The sequence below is a fragment of the Thunnus thynnus genome, chromosome 3, assembly GCF_963924715.1.
Source record: "Thunnus thynnus chromosome 3, fThuThy2.1, whole genome shotgun sequence".
In the NCBI taxonomy this organism is placed as follows: Eukaryota; Metazoa; Chordata; class Actinopteri; order Scombriformes; family Scombridae; genus Thunnus; species Thunnus thynnus.
The window spans coordinates 35,883,979-35,906,242 of NC_089519.1; the positions used below are offsets into that span (position 1 = coordinate 35,883,979).

At 40.7% G+C, this 22,264-nt stretch overlaps 1 protein-coding gene across 4 annotated transcripts; it reads left to right on the top strand.

Moving 5' to 3' along the window:
* Positions 1-1,275: 1,275 nt before the first annotated feature.
* On the top strand, positions 1,276-20,993 carry aftpha (aftiphilin a). 4 transcript variants are annotated; one of them, XM_067585604.1, is made up of 10 exons: positions 1,276-1,438; positions 4,489-6,219; positions 8,289-8,467; positions 9,352-9,481; positions 10,066-10,122; positions 12,076-12,198; positions 13,333-13,396; positions 14,718-14,801; positions 17,180-17,303; positions 19,255-20,993. In XM_067585604.1, exons 2-10 carry the CDS (start codon positions 4,525-4,527, stop codon positions 19,394-19,396), a joined length of 2,598 nt encoding a protein of 865 aa, XP_067441705.1. In that variant the 5' UTR covers positions 1,276-1,438; positions 4,489-4,524; the 3' UTR covers positions 19,397-20,993. The 4 variants fall into 4 exon arrangements, with proteins under 4 accessions (XP_067441705.1, XP_067441706.1, XP_067441707.1 ...); XM_067585605.1 differs by having other exon boundaries at positions 13,336-13,396; XM_067585606.1 differs by lacking the exon at positions 14,718-14,801 and having other exon boundaries at positions 1,277-1,438.
* Positions 20,994-22,264: the final 1,271 nt, after the last annotated feature.

Genomic DNA, 22,264 nt, shown 5'->3' on the forward strand with positions numbered 1-22,264 from the left:
GTTGTATATACTTAGAAGCATAAACGAGGATTTTCAAATATGCAGAGACGAAGTAAAACAGCAGAGTTCAAATGTATTAATTATCTTTTATTGATTGTTTGCACAAAATACACATCAGAGCACATCCACTTTATTTTCATTCTACCACAGTCAGCATATTTGGATTGATGTATATTAATATTTGAGGTGTCCTGAATGTATATTTTGAACTTCAGGTGCTTCACAGAGTTGAACTCATTTCTCTCTCACTCAGCTTCTCTCCCGTTTCACCTGTTGCTGCGTTTAAAGGGGATGAGAGGAGCTCATGTGATTGGTTATTATTGAAGCTCGCCCAGACTCCACCTGCTGATTCTGTATTCCTCCCACTAATAATGTATTCAGTCTCTCCTCATGTTGCGCCTGGCTGCACCTGGTTTGTGCCAAATCTGATGATCAGGAAAATTGCAAAAATGTGTTCACATCACATCCACATATGCCAGGAAGTAAGACTTGAATCTGCACCTGTTCCCTAATGCAGGAAAAAGGTTTTATGGCTGCGTCATTACAACAAACAACAACTGTTGTACATCACTGCAGACGCATTTCCCTAAAATTCAGTCTGACATACCAAATAGTGATTTTTCCCTCTAAACTTCTCACATGCTTTCATTTCAATAAATGTTCAAATGATCCAATATTTCAGCAAAAATTAAAGATTAGAGAAAAAGTCCAAAAACTGAAACAGATTTGTGTATCAGAACTTTGTTTTTTCTTCTTTCCTCTCCCATTAATCATCTCACCACCCCTCAGATTTATCTGCTGACCCTTTGGAGGGGCCCGACCCCTAGGTTGGGAACCGCTGGACTAAACTAGCTAACTGTATATAAAGTAGTGTAAACTAGCTCCACCTCCAGCAGCTACAACAGTAACATGCTGCTCTAACACTGATGCTTCACTATTAATAATCTAATGATGTCATATATAATAATATATCAGTCAGAGGGACCAAACCACTACTTTTACTGCAATACTTTAACTACATCAAGCTCATAATACTTGTGTACTTTTACTGCAATACTTTAACTACATCAAGCTCATAATACTTATGTATTTTACTGTAGTAGGATTTTTCATGCAGGACTTTACTTGTAATGGAGTATTTTACATTTCTGTATTGGTACTTTTACTTCAGTAAAGGATGTGAATACTTCCACTTCTGGTTTTAAACCACAGAACCTGTTAACCATGAAAAGTTTGTGTTGAAGCAGCTCAGAGACGAGTTGCCGCAGCGGTGCATGCTGGGTATTTGAGTTCGGGCAGCAGCAGCAGCAGCAGCAGCCGGCTGACTCAACCTTCAGCTCCGGCTTCACTTCCAGCCGTCCTGCGCCACCTCACCTGGCTCCACCTGGACAGCGCCGTCTTTATCCGAGTCATGGGCATCAGCGGGCAGCATCTCACGGTTAGTACACCTGTTTGTTTTCTGTTAGGAAGACACCTGCTGTCAAACCGAGCCGAGAGGAGGACGAGCTACGATGCTAGTTGTTGTTGTCGTAAGTATCAGCTAGCTGCGCAGTTAGCAAGCTGACTTGTCACTCAGCTACGTGTATGTGATACCGTTGCTATAGCTATACACACACAAGAAGGCTGTGTGTGGTTGTAGTTAATATAATATAACCGACTCAGCAAACTAATAAGATGTTACCTCTGTTTTTTAGGCTTTTTACACATGCTAATCAGGCTAGCTAAGTTAGCCGTTACACCCCATCTCAGCGAAGTGTTTCGGCCTTCTAGTTTCATTAGCTGCCTGCTAGTGAATGCTAATTTAACTGTTAGTTTTATGACAGATTAATCCTAATTATTAGTCTTATGTTTAGTAAAAACACTCCTCAGCTTCTAGGTTTCTACTGAGCCAACACCAGCACTGTTAGCTCGCTACGTTAGCCTCCTAGCTTCTGATCAGCGTTAGTTAAAGTGAAGGAAAATGTGTTAAACTTGAAGCTAAACTCGAGACATTTATTTAAACCCACAGAGCTGAGTGTGCAGTTTGGGAGATAAACGGCTGTCAAAGGAGGCTAACCTTCTCATGGAGGTGACAGCTCGTGTATAAATGCTAACAGATTAACTCACTTTGACTTTATGTTAAAACGCCGGTTCAAAACAGCTGCTTTCACCTAAAATACAGAGGTGGAAGAAGTACTCAGATCCTTTACTGCAGTAAAAGTACCACTACAGCAGTGTAGAAATACTCCACTGTAAGTAAAAGTACTGCATAAAAATTCCTACTTATGTAAAAGTACATAAGTATTATGAGCTTGATGTAGTTAATGTATTGCAGTAAAAGTAGTGGTTTGGTCCCTCTGACTGATATATTATTATATATGACATCATTAGATTATTAATAGTGAAGCATCAGTGTTAGAGCAGCATGTTACTGTTGTAGCTGCTGGAGGTGGAGCTAGTTTACACTACTTTATATACAGATAGCTAGTTTAGTCCAGTGGTTCCCAAGCTAGGGGTCGGGCCCCTTCAAAGGGTCAGCAGATAAATCTGAGGGGTCGTGAGATGATTAATGGGAGAGGAAAGAAGAAAAAAGTACCTCAGGATTGTAAGTACAGTACTTGAGTAGATGTATAAAGTTACTTTCCAACGCTGCTTAACAGTCTCTTGAACTTCTTATTCTGAAGCTCAACCCACTTTGCTGAGAAGTTCAGTGAGTTCAGCAGACAAGACAAATTAAATGCTTAATGGAGATGGAGCCATAGATCCTGGAGGACAAAGTAGTAACAGGAAAAACATTTGTGTTCCGCTTTCTTTCTCCAACTGTTCCTCCACCGTTAACTGGTCTTTCAGGACTTGCATGTCTGTAGTCCAGGTCAGTGTTGCTTGGGTGTAAACTGCCTGCTCGCAGGTATTCAATGAGATAAAGCCAACAAAGCAAACAGACGTTTTAGACGCCGCCCACTGCTCTCGTTGGTGGTTTAAAATGCAAACATGGATTATTCTGTCAGTTACAAGTCTGTGTGGTGAGAAACTCCTCAAATAATCATCATTTCTACATCAGAAACTTCTGTCTAATGATTCTTTTTACGGGTCTTATGTTCCTAATAACAGACAGTGATTATAGCTAAAATAGACACAGTGTTTATTTGGTACACTTCCAGTTCATTCATTCTAATTGGGGCTTGAACTAACGACTATTTTTCATTATAAATAAAGTAGTTTATTAGTCTATTTTAATCCATGAATCATTTAGACTATGAAATGTGCTACTTTCTCTTTCTCAGAGCCCAAAGTGAAGATGTTAAGATCGCATCGTTTACCAAACTAACAATCAACAACACAAAGATAATCAATTCACAGGGATAAATCAATAAAACAGACAAAAACAGCAAATCCTCACATTGAGAAGCTGGAACGAGCAAATAATGATTTTGCTTTTGTAAATGATTAGTCAATTATTAAAGGAGTTAATGATTCATTTTCTGGTGATAATGTTTCACCACCAATTAACTGCCAAAAAAACCCAAAGTGTGTTATTGACGGTGCACACAGCAGATCATGTCCTCTTCATAACGCACTTACATGTCTCAGAACTTGTATATTTCCCTATAAATCCTATAAAATCATTTGTAAAATAACAGCTGTGTAAAATCACCAACGTCTGTTGTGATGGCGGCGTCATAAGTCACAGAATTCAGCTGCATCCAACAAACTAGATTAAGTTTTTGGAAGATGTGTTCATAATCCTCAAATACTCTCTAGATCCAAATTCTACTTCATTATACATTAGTTTAGCTTCAAAAACTTGCCTAAAGTTGAACTTTTGTTGCTGTTTCTGTTGCCGTTATCAACAATGACAGACAGCCACATTGTTTGGCACAAAGTGAAGCAACGTGGCAATGAAATCAGAGACAGAACGCTCTGTAAACACACACAAAAATAAGGGTTTTGGAAGACATCCAGAAGCTCTGCAGACTGAAGAAATGTCACAAGGAATGTGTTCAGAAGTTTTGTACAACGACAATGTCTTTGCTTCAGTTTGGGTTAAAAAAAAACAAAACATGCAGATGGACTAACAGAGTTCAGTAGGAAGGGCGACTAAATAAATACAAGTGCAAACAGAAACACAGTTAGTTTTCAGTCTCCCAACAGCAGTCGGTGCTGCTCGACCACATGTTTCCCTGAGGTTACTCACCAAATCAGTGTAAACATCACATGAACTCACAGTTTGTAAAGTCGGACATGTCGATCTGTTTCAGCTCTGCCTTTTAATTTTCTGTATGAAAGAGACGTTTTCTTATCACCACCTCATTACTGTCGGTTTAACGTCAGTCTGTCCTCTTTTAGTGTTTTTACTGCCGCGGCTCAAACCTCACATCATGTTAATTGGTCCTGGAGCAGCACTGAGAGCTGCTCTTATTTACTTGTTTGTGTTCAACCAGAATGCAGCTTAAACACATGTATTTTTAATCTTAATGTCTTTTTCTCTCTCTTTCTCGTCGTCGTCAGGTGTAGCCAGGAGGATTCGTTGATCGCCAGAGAATCATGGAGCCTGACGTGATCCGCATGTACTCCTCCTCTCCGCCCCCGATGGAGGACGGCGCCGAGGAAGAGGACGACGAGTTCGGAGACTTCGGCACTTTCTCCGGCGTACCGAACAGCATCAGCTTCACCGAATTTGACACCCCGACCACTTTCAACCAGACCCAGGCTTTGGCCGCCACCTCCCCGCCCGAGCTCATCAACAACCGAGGGGTGATCGGATTCAGCCACAGCTCCTCTAACGGCACCCACAACCCCGCCAACGAGCTGTCCAAGGCTAATGGCGTCGTGCCAGCGAGCCACCTGGGCAGCAGTCCTTCAGAAAGAACTGACGTGAAAAAGGTCCTCTCCAGCTCTCTGGATCTCTCCGTGAGCACCACAGCTGGCAGTCAGCCCGCTGATTGTAACGGCGGAGGTACAGAGGTGCTAACAAACGGGTTTGCAACCTTCGACGTTCAGGGAAGCCCTTCCTCGCACGATTCTGTCCACTCTCATATAAAAGGAACGTCCACTGAGGACACGGGCAGCGTCCCTGTCGGCAGCCCGGAGGACGATTTTGCAGACTTTGCTGCTTTTTCCAATGCTGAAGGACACGTCAGCCAGACGGCAAACGAGGACTTGGACAATCCCACAGAGGGCAGCTGGCCAGCGGAGGCCGTCTGCCATGAAGAGCACTGTAATGTAGAGCAGGGAACAACTTCAGAGGACAGTGTCAGGGACACAAACAGAACTGGACCCAACACGTCCGGCTCTGATTCCATATCTGTTCCCGCTGAGGCCCCGGACGGCTCGTGCAACACGGACCGGGGCTCTCACACGGATGCTGACTCTCAACAAAGGGACGTAGCCTTTGCACACGAGCACTCTGAGGCAGTTTGCACTAAGAAACCCCTCACTCTGAACGGGGTGGATGTAGCCGACAGGGATGACTCCAAAGACGCCGCGGGCTGCAACGAAAGCGACCTCTCGCCCGACACCGCCGCAGACGGCGAGGCGGGACGGTCAGACGGGAAGGGCTCGGGGAACGAGACCGAGACGGAAACGGAGACCGAGACGTCATTCGGCCGGCCGCTGTCGACAGATGCTCTGGAGGAGTACGGCGACATGAGCACCACGGGCTCCGTGCCCTCTCCGCCCCTCCAAGAGGACACCGCCACGCCCGCCGACCACAGCCAGCTGGCCGAGGACGACGAGGACTTCGGGGACTTCGGAGACGCCGGCTCCTTCGGCGGTCAGGGCTTTGCTGATTTTGAGAAGCTGGAGGTTCAGCAGGACGAGAGCAGGTCACACGGCTCTCCTCCTCCTCCTCCTCAGCAGGAAGCTGCGGCCGCTGAGGACGACGAAGACGACTTCGGTGACTTCAACTCCCCCAAATTTCACAGCGGTGGAACCGAGGGGGAGGACGGAGGCAAGTTCGCAGACTTCCCCGTCAGCGACAGTTTTGGGAATTTCAGCTCAGCTGTTGAGGGCGCAGAGGGCGAAGCGAACGCAGGGTGGAGCGCCTTCGGGGAGCCGGAGCAGCAGCAGCAGGAGCAGCAGCGGCGGCGGGAGGAGGAGGAAGAGGAGGAGGAGGAGTCCTGGGCAGCGTTCAGCTCGGAGGAGAGCGCCGCTCCTCCTGCAGGGAGCAGAGAGGAGGACTGGCATGAAAGTGAACCTCCGGCCTTCAGTGAGCAAACCAGCAGGACGGACACACAGTCGGTAAGCAGACTGGGAAATAAAACCGCATCCATGAAGCCGTCACAAGTTATTTTATTTATGTGCAGCAACAAGATAAAGATGTTAAAAATGGCAGCACAAAAAAAACACACAATTCAGTATTTATACTCTTATTTAATTTTTTATTCATCACAACATATTAAATGCACCTAAAAGCTCATTTTCATCTGCAGTCTGTGGAGGGAGGAGAAGAACTTCAGCATTAATAAATTACAACTCAGACAACTCAACAGCTTTTTTCTAGAAACATACTTCTCTGTATAATTTACAGAACACAGCGCCAGCAGTTTTCACAGGGACTATTTGTTTGGTAGGAAGTAGGAAGTTGAGGTCGTTCCAAAGAAAACTGTTCACAGCGAGGTATCGGCTTACTTGTGAGCAGCTACATTGTGCTGCTGTGCAGAGAGATCTGGGTGACAGATACTATCTGCATGTTTACATTCCACCACGGGTGAACGAGAAGGACGGAAAAGCAGAAGTACAATGAAAAGCCTGTTAATTATTGTAGGTTTTAAACCCTGTTTTACAAACTTAATATGTTTAATTTCTTCTAGAATTAATATCATTAACATAAAAAAAAACTCAATGTAAAAGTTAAAAATATTAGTATTCAAATCTTAAAGGTGTCCTGACTTTTAGTCCTTTTTAATATGGACCAAAGAAAGCTGGTTCCTACATTTCCCATAATGCAACTTGTCATTATTTTGTACAATGAAGGAACAACATCAATCTAGACGCTTTTTCTTAGAGCCTTTCTGTGAGGTAAATGTATGTTTTTCACGATTGTTTTGGTATAACTGATTCATTTTCTGAGGAGTAAAATTAGTTAAACAAAAAAAAAAAACCCCCAGACTCAAAAAATGATCAAGATGAATAACTTTAATTTTTTAAAATTTAAATCAGATTCAGTCGTGACAAAAATTAAATTTGAAGGATATTTGTTAGTCAAAATGTGTCACTTCATCTGGTTACCATGACGACCCCGCATACACACACACAAACACAGTATGCGGAAACAAGAAAATGGGAAAAACTTAACTAGCAGCTCGTCCACAAAAACCAAAAGAGGAAACATCAGTTCATGTAAATCAGTTCCATGTTATGTTCTGAGCTCCTCCATAACAACAAAACCCACGAAGAAGAACTTCACCGACAAGGGAGGAAAAAAAGGGAGTCAGGAGGTGTTGATGGAGGTGGAGGTGGAGGGATAGGTGTGGAGGAGCAGTGACGCACACACACACACACGCGCTGACGTTTATTCAGAGATTGGAGGAACTCCCTGCAGGCTCCGCCCTCAGGAATGTGATCCGGTCGCAGGTATTTGGACTGAAGAAACATTCCTCTCAGATTAAGACACAGACTTGTAGTAACTCTTCACTCTCAGCAGCTGCAGCAGAAATGCAGGACGTCCCGGTTCATGGTGAGGCCAGTATGACCAGTATGACAGCCAGAAGGAAACTGGGGGGTGAAAACTGAGATGCGTTCTCATTGATTAAAATCCAAAGCATGACTGTCGTTCCTTTTACAGCAGCTACTGTCAGAGGCGTCTTTGAGGAAGGCAGTTTAGGTCCAGAACCGACAGAAGCAGTTTGGTACCGGATGGTACCATACCACACACTTTGCAAGTTAAAGTCATGATCACTACTTCTGTGCACTTTTGTCCTCCTGAGTCAAAATTGACCCGGGAGGCTAAAGGTTGCACGGTTGACAGGAAGACGACAGGAGGGTTAATAGTCGGCAACTGATCGATTTAATTGGCTAATCACTGCAGCTCTGCTCTTCCACGCTAACATCACATATGATGCTGCTGTCTTCCAGATTGCATGAGTCACTAGTGTTCTGTTTCTTCTTATTGGTTAAATGTGTTAAAACGAACGAAACAGGAAATGATCTCATGTCGTAAGTCACAGCTTGCATGTGGTAAATTTGTGGAATCGATTAACAAACGTTTATCTAAAGCCTCCGTTGTTCAAAAACTATTAAAACCCTCATTATGAAGAGTTTGATCATGTAAGATTCTCTAGAAACGGTTGTCGTCTCTGTGGCCGCAGGCGTCGCTGTCGAGCCGTCTGGAGAAGCTGTTTCACAGCAGCTTCCCTCAGACCGCCGCCGCCGCCACCCAGGTGGAGGAGGAAGTGTTGTCCCTGAAGATCCTGCTGGAGCCTCCGGAGGACAAACTGCCGCCGCAGCAGCCGGGAGGCGACGAGGAGAAGAGGTCGCCATGCAACAGGTGAGTCAGTCGGCGGGTCACGACGTTTACACGTGAAACACGGACGCCAGCGTCTCAGAACACGTTTCATTTGTTTCCTTTGTGTTCTTCTTTCTGTTGACATGTGAAAGATTTGTCTGGTCTTAATGACGGCTTTAATCCTCACAAACTGAGAATCATTCACTTAATTTATGGATTAATTGATGTCAGTTTACATCAAGTAAACGAATGAATTAAGACAATTAACAGCAAATCAATGTGACAGATGTTTCATGTCAGAGCTTCTTTTCAGAGGTTTGGTTCATTTAATGGAGTCAGTTTATGACATTTGGTCGACTTGAGCTGCAACTAATTAATGAATGGCCAACTATTTTGAAAATCAATTACTAGTTTTGACTCTTCCAGCTTCTTAAATGTGAATATTTTCTAGTTTCTTCAGTCGTCTATGACAGTAAACTGAATATATTCGAGTTGTGGACAAAACAAGACATTTAAAGACGTCACATTTGGACATTTTTGACCCTTTTCTGACATTTAATGGACCAAACAACTAATCAATTAATCAAGAAAATAATAGACGGATTAATTAATAATGAAAATAATGATTAGTTGCAGCTCTGTGGCCAACCAACGTTCTGTATGTCTATCTGATACCTGAATAAGACCTTTTAAACTAAAGAAAATGATGATTTTCTATTAACCAGTTTATTAATTAATTGTCTTTTTTTGGGAGAAAAGACGTCACATCTCAGAAGTTTGAGAATCGTCGACCAGTTTTTATTCTTTCTGTTTTGTTTCAGGTGTTTTTATATAATATTTTTAACTGGTTTTATTTAATGAACATTTAAAGCCTGATGTGATACTTTGACGTCTTTGACTCTGCTGCGTCTGGTCGTCTCGTGCAGGGCCGTGCGTGGCAGCGTGTGGATGCAGCTGCAGGACATCCACGAGGCGCTGGGCCTCAGATATCAGTGGGGGGGCTCCTACTGCAACAAAGCACTACTCTGCTGTCTGGGCATCGACACCCGGAACATCGTAAGTGTCCGCTGGACCCTCCGAGTACCAACAGCTCACTATCACAGTCAGGAAGCAGTTTAAAGTTAAAGTACATTTATATTAAATGAGCCAAAACGTCAAAACTTCAGATCCGTAAAAAAATGTATTTTTAGAAGTGAAATTAACGAGGCGTCAAGTAATCTGTGACCTTTATTAACCTCTGCTGGTATGCAGCATACAAAGAATGTGTCTCGGTGTTTGCTCAACATAGAATAAAAATAGAGCAAAAGAGAGAAATAAACTAAATTACATTAAAATTAAATGAAAAATGTAAAATCTATTTAAAGAAAAGAATTAAAATAGTTGTGAAACAGGATGTAAAACCAGAAAAAGAGAGAAATTAAGTGAATGAAATATGTGAAAGTAACATTTTAATGTGACATGATCAATAAATTATTAAGTTATATAACAGCAGAGGTTGTATGTGATCATGTGATCATGTGACATGTAAAGTCCAGTTTGATGTGTTTCGTCTTGTGGAGGTTTTTTATGTAACAAGCTGTCTGATGTGTCTGAGTTTCTTTAACCTGCTGTTGTTTTGGGTTTTTTTTGAATTTGCACAGCTGTTCACCGGACAGAAGAAGCAGCCGGTCATCGTGCCCATGTACGCCGCCAGCCTGGTGAGTCATCCGTCTCGGCGTCCTTCACCTCAGCGGCGCTGATCCGTCTTCACTCGACACCGTTTCATATGTTGTCAGACCTCAACGGTTTATCAACCAGAGCTGCTTCTCTGCAACACCGAAACAGCATCAAACAGCAAGTTTAGTCCACAGAAACTGAAAATATTCATTTATTTATTTTGCTTAAATGATTAATCAGTTAAATGATAAGTTTAAAATTAAGCAGCAACATTTTTTAAGTAAAAAAAAATGTTCCAGTTTCTCAGATGTGAAGATCTGCTGCTTTTTGGACTGTTGGTTTAACAAAACAGGTCATTAGAGGATCTCAATGAAAACTATGATGAAAATTACAGTTTTAATAATTAATACTGATAAATATTTGATGTTTTTGTTTTGTACATATGAAGACTTTGTGCTCTTGTAATGTGAAACTGTGAGTGAGTTTGTGACGTAAATCAAAACTGAGAAAAAAAGGAAACGAGAGCAACATGTTAAAGCAAAAAGACGCAATGAAAAGCCTGTAAATTATTGTAGATTTTAAATATAGTTTTACAAACTCAATATATGAGATTTTTTGAGAATTGATATCAGTAACAATTATAAAAAACTAGTGGTGTAACTGATCGTAGTTGATCCGTGATCCGTACGGTTCGGCAGGAATATGAACTGCAGATTAATTGCAAAATTTAATGTCTGATTTAAGACAAAGTCAACAAACTGCTGTAAGTACAAGTCATGGACAGACAGCGTGTCGCTAACAGGGATTTTGAAGGGTAACGATCAAACCAGCATCTAACAGGTCTAAAGTGACGTCTGTAGGTATGTTTACATGCTGTTTGATGTTCTGCAGCTGAGCAGCTAATTAACATCTAGCTGCTAACTGACGTTAGCGGTGAATGTTTGTTTGGCGGCTCGTTCAACAAGCTGCAGGACAAGACGTGTGTTCATGTGGACAGAGACTGTTTCATTCACTACCATGTTTAAAAGAGGAAGGTCTCATGCTTCATATTGCAGTAATTGAGCATTGAATATTTCATATATTTTAAGTTATACTGATCAAATTGGAAGCTAATGAGACTTCTACAGTATATTTTCCTCTTAAAGTGTCTCTTAAAGGTTCAGTGTGTAGAATCTAGTGGCATCTAGCTCGGCAGAAGTGGAATATAATATTCATAAGTATGTTTAATTAGTGTTTAAATACCTGAAAATAAGAACCGTTATGTTTTCGTTACCTTAGAATGAGCCCTTTATATCTACAGAGGGAGCCCGCCATGTTTCTTCAGTAGCCCAGAACGGACAAACCAAACTCTGGCTCTAGAGGGAGCCTGTCGTGTTTTTTGCGTGTTTTGCGGCCACTGTAGGTTCTCCAACACGCTGCTGTGCCATGCTCTCACAGGGAAGAGTGAGAGGAGCAATCTGACCGCTCACCGCTAGATGTCACTAAATCCTTCACACTGGTCCTTAAAGTCAAAGCTACAACATCTTCTTCCCAGAGTGAATAACACTGTCACAAACACAGTACTCAATTATTCAAACGACAGTTACTTTTTAATTATTTACATTATTGAATTACTTAACTTAATTTGTCCCCAAATGGTAATTGGTTATGCAGCATCGGATAAAACACATGAACACAACATATGAATATAAAAACATCAAACAAATACAAAGAAAGCAGAGCATACAAATTAAAACAAATGATTTCAATATAAATACATAAATAATGTAAAATCTTCAGTTGAACAAACAGAAGCATGTTGAAGCTGTTTGATGTTTACACCCAAAACTATTCAAACTCCAGAGTTTTATTGCTGTAGCATATAAACGTGAATAATCTGCATGTCTTGTGCATCATTTTATTCACATTTCCCCAAGTTTCAGCCTGATATATTTGTTATCTTTTGAATCTTTGGTGTCATTAGCAGTGTGTCTCTGTCTCTGTGTGTTTTGTAGGGGATGCTGGAACCAACGAAAGAGCCCGTGAAGCCCGTCTCTGCAGCAGAGATGATCGCTTCTATAGCTCAGGCGCCTCCAGCGGCTCCTGAGAAAAGCTCCTGTCCCTCAGACACAGTCCAGGTGGGACCTCAACGTAGCACAACGAAACACTGAAACATACTCAGAAGTTATCTTGTAACGCTTCATTTCACAGGTCCCCTAATTTTGTTCTAACTTCTTGGAATTTTTTGAGTAATTTGCAGGTATTTAACGGTTAATTTTTAGAACATTTGGTTTAAATTATAGGAAAAAAAGTTAAAAGTGTTAATTTGTTTTAGTTAGTAAGAATCCACTCATACGTAGATGTTCCTTTGCAAAATACCTTTTAATAATGTAGACTTATGAAAAAAGTAGCATTTCTTTGAAAGGATGTAATTTGTTTTAACTTTTTGAAAAACAACCTAATAAACTAATATGTAGTTTGACACACAAAACTCTACACTGAAAAGTATTTTTATGGCCGTTAAAGAAAAATTACCAACTAAACTAACTTCACACTTTTTGAAGTTGTTTCTAATCATTTGCACCATCGTCTCTGAAAAATGTCCTAAAAATGAACCGTTAAATACCTGCAAATTACTCCGAAAACTTCCAGGAAATTAGTATAAAATGAAATAACCTGTAAAATAAACTTGTTACTGTTATCTTCACTGAGACCTGAGGGTTGTTTCATAAAGGTGGCTCAGACAAACTGGTCTTGACTGGGAAAAAAACAAGGAAATAAACCAGAAGTCAAGTCTGGTCACAATATTTATTATGAGATTTGTTGACAGTAAGAAAAATATAAAACCCCTCCTGCTTATTATTTACAACAGTAGTGTTAATTAACACAAACTCCAGGCTGCTTTTTCCCACCATGAAGACATTTTAATGTAATGATAGTTTGGGAAAACCATAAAAATATCTCATATTTGCCTTTTTGCAAAATGTGTGAGATGAGAACCACATGACTGTTGTTGCAAAGAGCTCGACAGAACTGCAGGAACACCGAACATCTGGAACAACTGGCCTCATGAACTCAAGAATCCCAATAAAAACGTATCATTTAAAGAACTCTGTGGAACCAGTCGGTTTGACAGGAAGTAGATACGTAATCCACCTCATGTTGTAGTTTGGACATTGATTTAAACAGCAGGGGGCGACAACATGACACCACCCCCCACCCCCCTTCCTCATATATGAGTCTCACAGCCTGTTTGAACTCGTGTCCTCCAGCAGGAGGCGCTCCCACCCGTCCAGTTCGACTGGAGCAGCAGTGGCCTTACCAACCCTCTGGACGGTAGGTGACCCCCCTCCCCTCCCCCTCCCCCCCCGCCGCCTCCTACACCCCGCACTCCACTCCCACGCCCGCTCCCGTCTTGTTTCTCTCACCTTTCTGACCCTCGTAGAGTCACTGTAGGAGCTTCTGTCTGTAAACTCATCAGCCACTTCTAACGAGTTACAGTCAATCACATGCTAGCAGGTAAAAAAAACACAACAACAGATTGGAAACGTGTCTGAAACATGTGGCTGATGGTGTTTTCACATCCCGACTTGAGTGTGTAGAAGCCGGATTAACATTTGTAGATGCATATTCTTTGTTAAAGGAAAAATCCACACTAAATATTTCAGCACTGTCGGTTTTAACTGTGACGCATTTAGTCGACTACAGCAGGTCAGGAGATGAATCTAAAGGGTTCGAGAGATGTTTGCTGTTGTAAATAAGACAATAATAATCCTGCTACATAAAATTTGAGCTTTTTTTGTTTTTATCTATTTTACCTCAGCAGGCCTCTCACCATTTTTTAAATAACATGGTCTGAAAGGGGTTTAAGAGCATTTTTTTTTTATCAAACATGCCCCCCTTTTATTGTTTATTTGATAGTAATTAAACATGACAACAAGTCTGAACTGAATGCTGTCAGATCAATTAAAAGACCACAGAAGAAGACGGTCAAACACGCAGAGAGAGAAATGTGCGTCTGGTTTCTCCTTCTAACATCACTGTAATGAATTTATTATCTAAATCTTTACACAGAGATCAATGGTCTCATTAAGACTTTAACAGCAAAATAAGTTCTCATCCAAAATGCAGCCTGTGAAGCAAGTAGATGTTGCTTCATATTAAAGCGTCAAGAGCAAAAAAAAGGTTGTAAGCTGCAGGAAACTGCAAAACCGTGTTTTCAAATGTGAAATGTTGTCAAAACACAAGTTGACTTACAAGAACTTTGGCTTGTTTAAAGAATAAATCAACATTCAGTCCTTTCAGTTCTTGACAGTTTTCAGTTCTCGGTGTTTCGGACCGTCGGTGCCAGAATAAGTTCTGCTGTTGGAGATCCCGCCTCAGTGAGAAGATGTGAATGTGGATTTTTCCTTTAAGTCTGAATCATTTCCAGCTGTTTTGTTTTTGTGTCGATGAAAATCTAAACAACATGGCTGCTTTGCATGAAGTCACCAAACGGTCTAACATGTCTGTTAGCTCTGCTCTCTGATCACTGACACTGCTGCATGTCTCTGGTTTCCTCTCTCTCTCTCTCTCTCTCTCTGTCTCTCTCTCTCTCTCTCTCTCTGTCTCTCTCTCTGTGTTTGTTAACCTCGGCCGCCCCTCCCCGGCTGTGCAGCGAGCGGAGGCTCGTCTCTGTTAAACCTGGATTTCTTTGGTCCTGTGGAGGACTCTGGCTCCACCAGCTCGCCCTCCATCCCAGGTCAGCAGCTGCTCACAGCCTCCTCCTCCTCCTCCTCCTCCTCCTCCTCCTCCTCTTTAAATTAACATCCCGTCTCTGCTTCTCACTCATAACACTCGTCTGTTAGAATCAGCACCAATGAGATGAACTTTTCTTTAGTTCTTGTAGAAGCAGAGTGAGATTGTTCTGCTCACAGATGAACAATCTGACTTTGCAGCTCATTTGTGAAGGACAGAAAACGAATGAAGCACCTGAGCAGAACACAGTTTAACTGTCAAAATATGTCACTACTACAGTTGTATTAACTGTAGTAGTGTGTATTTATAAGATAAGATGTACTTTATTGTCCTCATAGGGAAATTTTTCTTGGGCTCAGCGTGACTGCATCACAAAACATTTATCTCCCAAACATACTCACATACAAACCTTTACGTCATTCATACAAAAACAAAACAACAAAAAAACACACAATAAGACCAGTGACGTCAATTAAAACCACCACAGCTCATAAAACAGGAAAATAATATTGCACCCGTATTCCACGCTGTAGCAGGATGTCACATGTTCAACATACAACCAACAACTGAGGTGTTGCACATGCTGCTCTTTGATCATGTACCGTTGCACCAACACAGCATTTCATCGCTGCTGATTAAAGTCTTAATGGATAAATGAGTTTTTATAACAGTTCAGGTCAACCTTTATTTTGAAAATCTGAACCGGTCAGTCAGAAGCTAAGTGCTTGTATTCAGGATGAAGACTGTGAGAGGAATCATTCATTATTTGTAAAACGTATTATTCTCTTCAGAATAATATGACCTTCATAGCAGTCTGCAGTCGAGCTTCAAGCTTCTCAGAGCAGGAAGTCTCTTGCAGCAGTCAACCATCGATGGGACTTGCTATCATTTCTCTGTCTCCCCGTTCTGAATTCGGATAGTTGCATGTCTGGGTTGATTGGAGGGTTATGCAGATCTTCTGTGTGCAGAGTGTGGGGACCGGCTCCCAGGTGGTGGTTGAGAGCAGCTGGGTGCGTTCCCCTCTCGGCCAATCGGGGTGTGACGACGCCCTTTTTCTGGGGTTTAAGAGAGGAGAGAAACTGCACACCGTGGTCACTCTGTTCTTTCCTCCGCTGGTTGCAGACCTCATTTGAAAAGCTTGTCAGACAGAAACTCTCTTTTATGTCTTCTGTCTGCTCTTTTCCTTCCTGATGTGAGGGTACTTTTGGAGGGAATACCATAACATAACCCGAGTGTCCTGCATTGGTTTCCTAGCGCCATCGTACAAGACGTTGTGCTTGCCCCACGATGGCCTGAACACCTGCAGGCTTTATTTATTTTTTTCACATTAAAGAGGCATTATTTCATTAAGGGGACGTTTCCCATTGTGCAACACCTTGTGAGGTTCTCCATGTGAATATTATTTGTTTTTTTTATGTCTTTATGTGGCTGTGAGCTGGTTGTCCGACTTCTTACAGAACATCTGTGTTCAATGGGAATCAGTTCCGCCACATAAATGGCAACCACAAAGGGATAGTCACACAAGCATCATCTTTTAAAATAAAGAGATCGTATGTTGTGTCCCATCATCAACTGGGCCAAAAAGACGCATTTTTTAGAACGAGGAGTAAAAACATCTTAACTTAGGAAACCACTCCTGTCTCTGTTGATGTTTAGGAGCTTCAGAGGAGATATCTCCTGAGAGGAGAGATGTTTTATGAAAAGCTCGATGAGAATAAACGTACTGAAAGATCTTTTTTTTTTTTTTTTTTTTTACGGGGGGGAACGTGCATCTTTGCACCAGTCGTGAGTCAAACTTCCATCTTTGCACATGTGAGACTGAAACTCATATGAACACAATCACGTCCCTCCTGGCCGGATCTCAACTTCATCAAAACAGGACAAATATTTTTATAAGGTCTTAAATCTTATTATTTATTTAGGTCAGAGATAAAAGTAGAAATGTCGGAAAACTGTTGGACACAAGATGTTTCCTGCTGCAGACTTCAACACAAACCTTGATGCAGGTAGGATTCATTCATTCATTCATTCATCACAGGGCTGTTTTACCGTAATGTACCTAATAAACTGGCAACTCTACAAAATGAAATGCAGCCTTTTAAACTCTGATGATTTGGTCGCGTGTGTTTCTCCTGCAGCTGAAATTAATTCATCAGTGCAGCGTTCACCTCACTTGAATCTTTTGTCAGTTGTGAAAAAACACAAAAAAACACCACAGAAGAATAAAAGTGAGGTTGGTGTGCAGATGCCTTCACTCCCCCAACAGTCAAGAGGTCAGAGTGGCGATGACCCTGATTAGATCTGACGGACAGCTGCTCTTTGAACTTCGGAGCTTGTTGAAGTGTCTCTAAACTTTTTTTCTTTTCATCTCTTGTTTTGAAGGCGTGGACCCCGAGCTGTACGAGCTGACGACCGCCAAGCTGGACCCCAGCGGCTCCGGCAGCCGGATGGCAGATGCCTTCGCCCGCCTGATGTCCACCATGGAGAAGACCAGCACCTCCACCAGGTCAGAGGTCAAAAAAGGGAGGGGGGGGGGGGGGGGGGCCGTGCTGCAGCAGAGCAAAAAAGGCCGACACAGACGACAGAGAGAGGCGTGTCAGGGGTCGCGTCATGTGATCGGCCTGTTTTTGTTTTCTTGAGGAGTGACATCAGCCACCAGCTGGTTTCAGCTCCAACTTTAGAGATGATGTCATCATCGACCTCAATATCATTTATCATCAGATGAAACATGAGACACATGTCGTATGATGACTTTGAAGACACGTGAAGCTCGCTCATGACTTCAGATGAAGTTTAGATTCGTCTTTAAGTTCTGAGTTATTTTTGTTTTCGTGATTCAGTCCTGAAGTTTCCCTCGACTCCAGAGACCCTGAATGTCTCACGCTCACAGTACAACAACGACAACGATGGAAACAAGTCCGGGATTTCATCGTTCTAGTGTTGAGTTTTGTCATTAAACCGAAAACTAAACCCTACATCATGGAAGTAGTTTAATCCAGATTGTCACTATTAGCTTAGCATGCTAACATCTCTAATATAAATTATCCAATTAAATCAAGTAGATATCTTTCTTACATCAACAGAGAGTAACGCTGGATTAACAAGCAGACCCCTATTTGCTGTGTGACACTTTAAAGGATAAGTGCACAATTTTTCAAGTCTGTCAGGAACCCAAACAAACATTGACACAAGTTTTTTCTTGTTGTAATCATTCGTCCTGTTCATACTGACCATTAGAAGATCCCTTCATAATGACCTTACAATGGAAGTGATGGAGGACAAAATCCACAGTCCTCCTTCTGTGCAAAAATGAATAATATGAAGCTTCAGCGTCCAAATGAGTCAAATCAAGTAGATATCTTTCAACGTTACAGTCTTTTTAGTGCCAAAGTCCCTCTTTTTGTTACTATACTTCCACCTGCAGCTCAACAAGGAAACACAAAGAGGGAATTTGATGCTAAAAAGACTGTAAATGTGTCAGATATCCACTTGATATGACTAACTCAGACTGCTGAAGCTGAATAGAAGCTTCACAGAGACTTTTAAATGACTGTGTGGACACATTGTGGATTTTGGCCTCCGTCACTTCCATTGAAAGCACATTTTGAAGGATCTTTTAACCGTCCCTCCAGGAAATTACAATATTTGTGAGAGCTGCAATTTTGCTAAATTACCGTAACTTTTCCACATGAATTCCACGCTGAATCAACACGCCGCTTGTGATTTGGACAGATTGTCACATTTCATGTCATGGTAACTTGGAAGATGAACAGATCTCACCTGTCGACAAAAATTAATGCCGCAAACCGAGCAAAACATTTCCTAAATGAGGTTTGCATTCGTTTAGTCAGAAGAATACAAGTTGATGTTGTTCAGACAGCAAAGATGGACATAATCTACCTCAAACAGAGAAATGGGCACAGTATTTTCTTTTTTACATAACTTTGATCCAATGGTTCTCATGTTCAGAGAATACATTTAAAAAATAGCTCTGAAATATAACTGTTTCTGTGTTATGCAGAATGCTTTTTATCAAAGGAAGTGATTATATAAGACTATTTATTGATAGTAGTTAAAAAAAAGATGCATTATTTGTCACTTTGCTTGCAGTTTTTCCCAATTCCTACATTTTTACTGCAGAAAGAGCACATAAAACTATATTAAAACTATAAATTATATCGCAATCGAAAAGCAAGCGTGTGTTTTTTGGCCGCAATAATCACAAGTCTCCAATAATCCAGTATGAACTGGAGGAATGATTACAGCCGTCAGTGTTCATATAGTCACCTGACGGTTGTTTTAAGACACACTTGAAAAAGAATGAACTGGTCCTTTAATGTTTTTTAAACTATTATTTGAGACTCAGACATTAAGTGACGCAGGCTTTTATGAATATTGAACGTCATGCTGTTGTAACAACTTTAATTAATTTTAGTTTGTCTCTTCGTGTTCGACAGGAAGCCGAGGAAGGATGAGAACCTGAGTGAGGAGGCGGCGAAAGTGATCGCGGGTCTGCCGGACCTTTCCTTCATGCAGGCCAAGGTGCTGATGTTTCCCGCCACGCTGACGCCGCTGGGCTGCCAGGCCACGCCAGACTGAAGCCCCGCCTCCTCAACTGACCACACCTCCTGACACCCCCCCCACCCACACACCACTCCCCCTCACACTCTTTTTCTGGCCCCTCCCCTTGACACTGGTCACGCCCACCGACTCCTCGGTCCATTTTTTTTTTTTTTTGTCTTTGCTGCAGCTTTGGTCCTCCCTCCTTTTCACATTTTTTTAAAAAAAAAAGTTGCGCTTATGTTTTTTCCAACCTATAATTTTTTAAAAATAAATCAAAGCATTTATCGCCATGGAAACAGCTTGGATGTCGAGGAGGGGGGGGGGGGAGTCTGCACATTAAAGGATTAGGAGATTCATTAGGAGATCAGATAATTAACTTATAGAGCTGATAATTTATAGAGGAAGGTTTAGACGTGTGTGTGCTGTTCATATCTAGAAGAATCATCGTGTATATAATCAGGGATATAAAAAGGTTAATTTTACCCGTTTTTTTTTTTTGTTTGTTTTTTTAAATTCTGGATGATTTTTTGGAGGATGGTTTTTACGTGTCTGTGGTTGGGAGTGTGTTCATGTCTGTCTGTGAAGGAAACGAAACACTGGCTGAATCAAACTGAAGTGGAATATATGTGACAAGTATAAATTAATATGTTTATATACATATATATAAAATCTCTATATATATTTATCGACTTGAAACCACACTGCCTGCAAAATCCAGCTGAATGTTTTGTCCCCTCGTTGTGTTTAAAGGCCTTCGTTTTTACCTTCAGTCGGTGTAGATTTTAACCCGATTTTCTTTAACTTGCAGCGTCCATTCTGTGTTTTTTTCCTCTTTTTTTTTTGTAATTTAATGCAGCTTTTTAACATAAATTATGCCCTCACACCCCTCCCCACTACTGCTGCATCCATCCTCAGTAGATACGCAGGATGACTGTTGTCCGTTTTATCTTTTAGTTTGGGAAACTTCCACCGACCAAACGCTGGCGAGTTGACGTGTCCTCAGTTGTCGTTCTTTTTTTTTGGAGGCTTTATTTTTTATTATTCCAACGTTATATAATCTGACAGATGTGCTCACTGTTGTGCACGGCAGATAAAAAAAAAAAGTTTCCCTTCTCCTTGTTTGTGTCCACTCTCTTACTGTTTTTTTGGGGGTGGGGGGGGTGAAGAATGGGACATTTTGGTTAAAACCACTGAAACTCGGTGAAAGTTTCTCAGCAGTGAAGGTCGACTCACATCAGAAGGGAATTAAGGGACCAATTTCTGCTTCCATGTGTTGGGTTTATGTACACTGTTCCTAAGATGAAGTGCTTTTTTGTTGTCGCAGCTCTTACTCGCTCATATTTTTTGTTTTTTTTTTGTTTTTTTTTGCTCATACTACTGTCAGCCCCGTCTCCCAGGAGGATTTTGCACATTGTAAAGATGAAATGGATGTAATCATAGTTCACTGTGGCTTTAGACTGTGTACAGTTAAACTATGGACTGTAAAATGTACGGGAAAATTCCTATGGAAAAAAACTGAATCACTTGAAGAGCCTGTCAAAAGGTTATCGTGCATGCCCAGGTTCTTTTGAGACTATAAGTGTGTAAATTTTACTTTTAGTGTACACAAGAAATTAAAATAATTTAAGAGAAACTGTTACCTTGTTTTTTATTCTATTTGGGTTTTTTTTTTTTTTGATAAAGTCAGAAATCAACCTGGTAGCTCAAGTGTCAACAAGACGAGTAGATTTATTTTGGTGGATGAAACTGAGATTTCGAGAGTAAAGTTGTAATTTCAAGAAAAAGTTCGCCAGACACCAGCAGAGCATTAATGTTTATTTCCTTAATTATTGAATTTTGAGTCATAAAATCACCCACTGAACCATTTTCTGACTGCTTTTCTCCTCCACGTCTCGTTATGTGACTTTCAGATTATGTAATTATTTTAATTTTATTGTCCTAAAATCTGATAAAGTGCTTTATTATTGATTAAACCTACAACTTGATCCACATTTATCATTTGACCGACAGAACGTTCTGATGCTTTACTACTACTGTTAAAATCTTGTAATATTACAACTTTACTCTCAACATTTTATGACTTAGATATTATGACTGTATTCTCAAAACATTCACTATATTTTCAAAATATGTTTATATACCTAAATATTCTTGAAATTAGACTTCATTACACTCAAAATATGACTTTATTCTCAAAACAGTATAACTGTATTATCAAAATATTACAACTTTACCCTCAAAATCTTACAACTGTATTCCTGAAATATTATGACTTTATTTTTGTACTATTACATCATTTTCAACATATTACATTACTTCATTCTCAAAATATTCACTTTATTTTCAATTTTTTTTGACTTAATTCGACTTAATTCACAAAATACTTTATAAAATATTTATATATTTATATACCTTAATATTCTTGAAGTTATACTTGTACACTCAAAATATGACTTTATTCTCAAAACAGTGTAATTGTATCAAAATCTTACAACTGTATTCCTGAAATATGACTATTTCTGTAATATCACAATCTATATCAATATATTATTCCTCTATTTTCAATGTCTTACATTACTTCATTCTCAAAATATTACTTTATTTTCCAAAGATTTTGACTGTATTCCCAATATATTGCAACTTAACTCAGGAAAATTGCAATTTATTGAGATATTCCCAAAATATTACAACTTTTTTTCATAAAATTATTTGTCTTTATTCTAGAAGTGTCAGATTTTATTTCCTCACAGTGGCTCAAATACTTTATTACCACAAGATCATGTTACTTGACACATTGTGCTATGACAATAAATCAAAGGGATTCATTCAAACTGTCAGACAGCTTTAAAGAATTTTCACTGTAAATCAGATGAAACCACTTCCTGTTTACTTCCTGCTCAGCGA

What these genes read in the sequence shown, in the direction of transcription:
- aftpha (XM_067585604.1), top strand. Translation starts at nt 4,525, where the DNA reads ATGGAGCCTGACGTGATCCGCATGTACTCCTCCTCTCCGCCCCCGATG. An exon ending in CCATGTACGCCGCCAGCCTG is followed by an intron (nt 10,123 to 12,075) that starts GTGAGTCATCCG and finishes TGTGTTTTGTAG; the next exon opens with GGGATGCTGGAACCAACGAA. An exon ending in GTCCCTCAGACACAGTCCAG is followed by an intron (nt 12,199 to 13,332) that starts GTGGGACCTCAA and finishes CGTGTCCTCCAG; the next exon opens with CAGGAGGCGCTCCCACCCGT.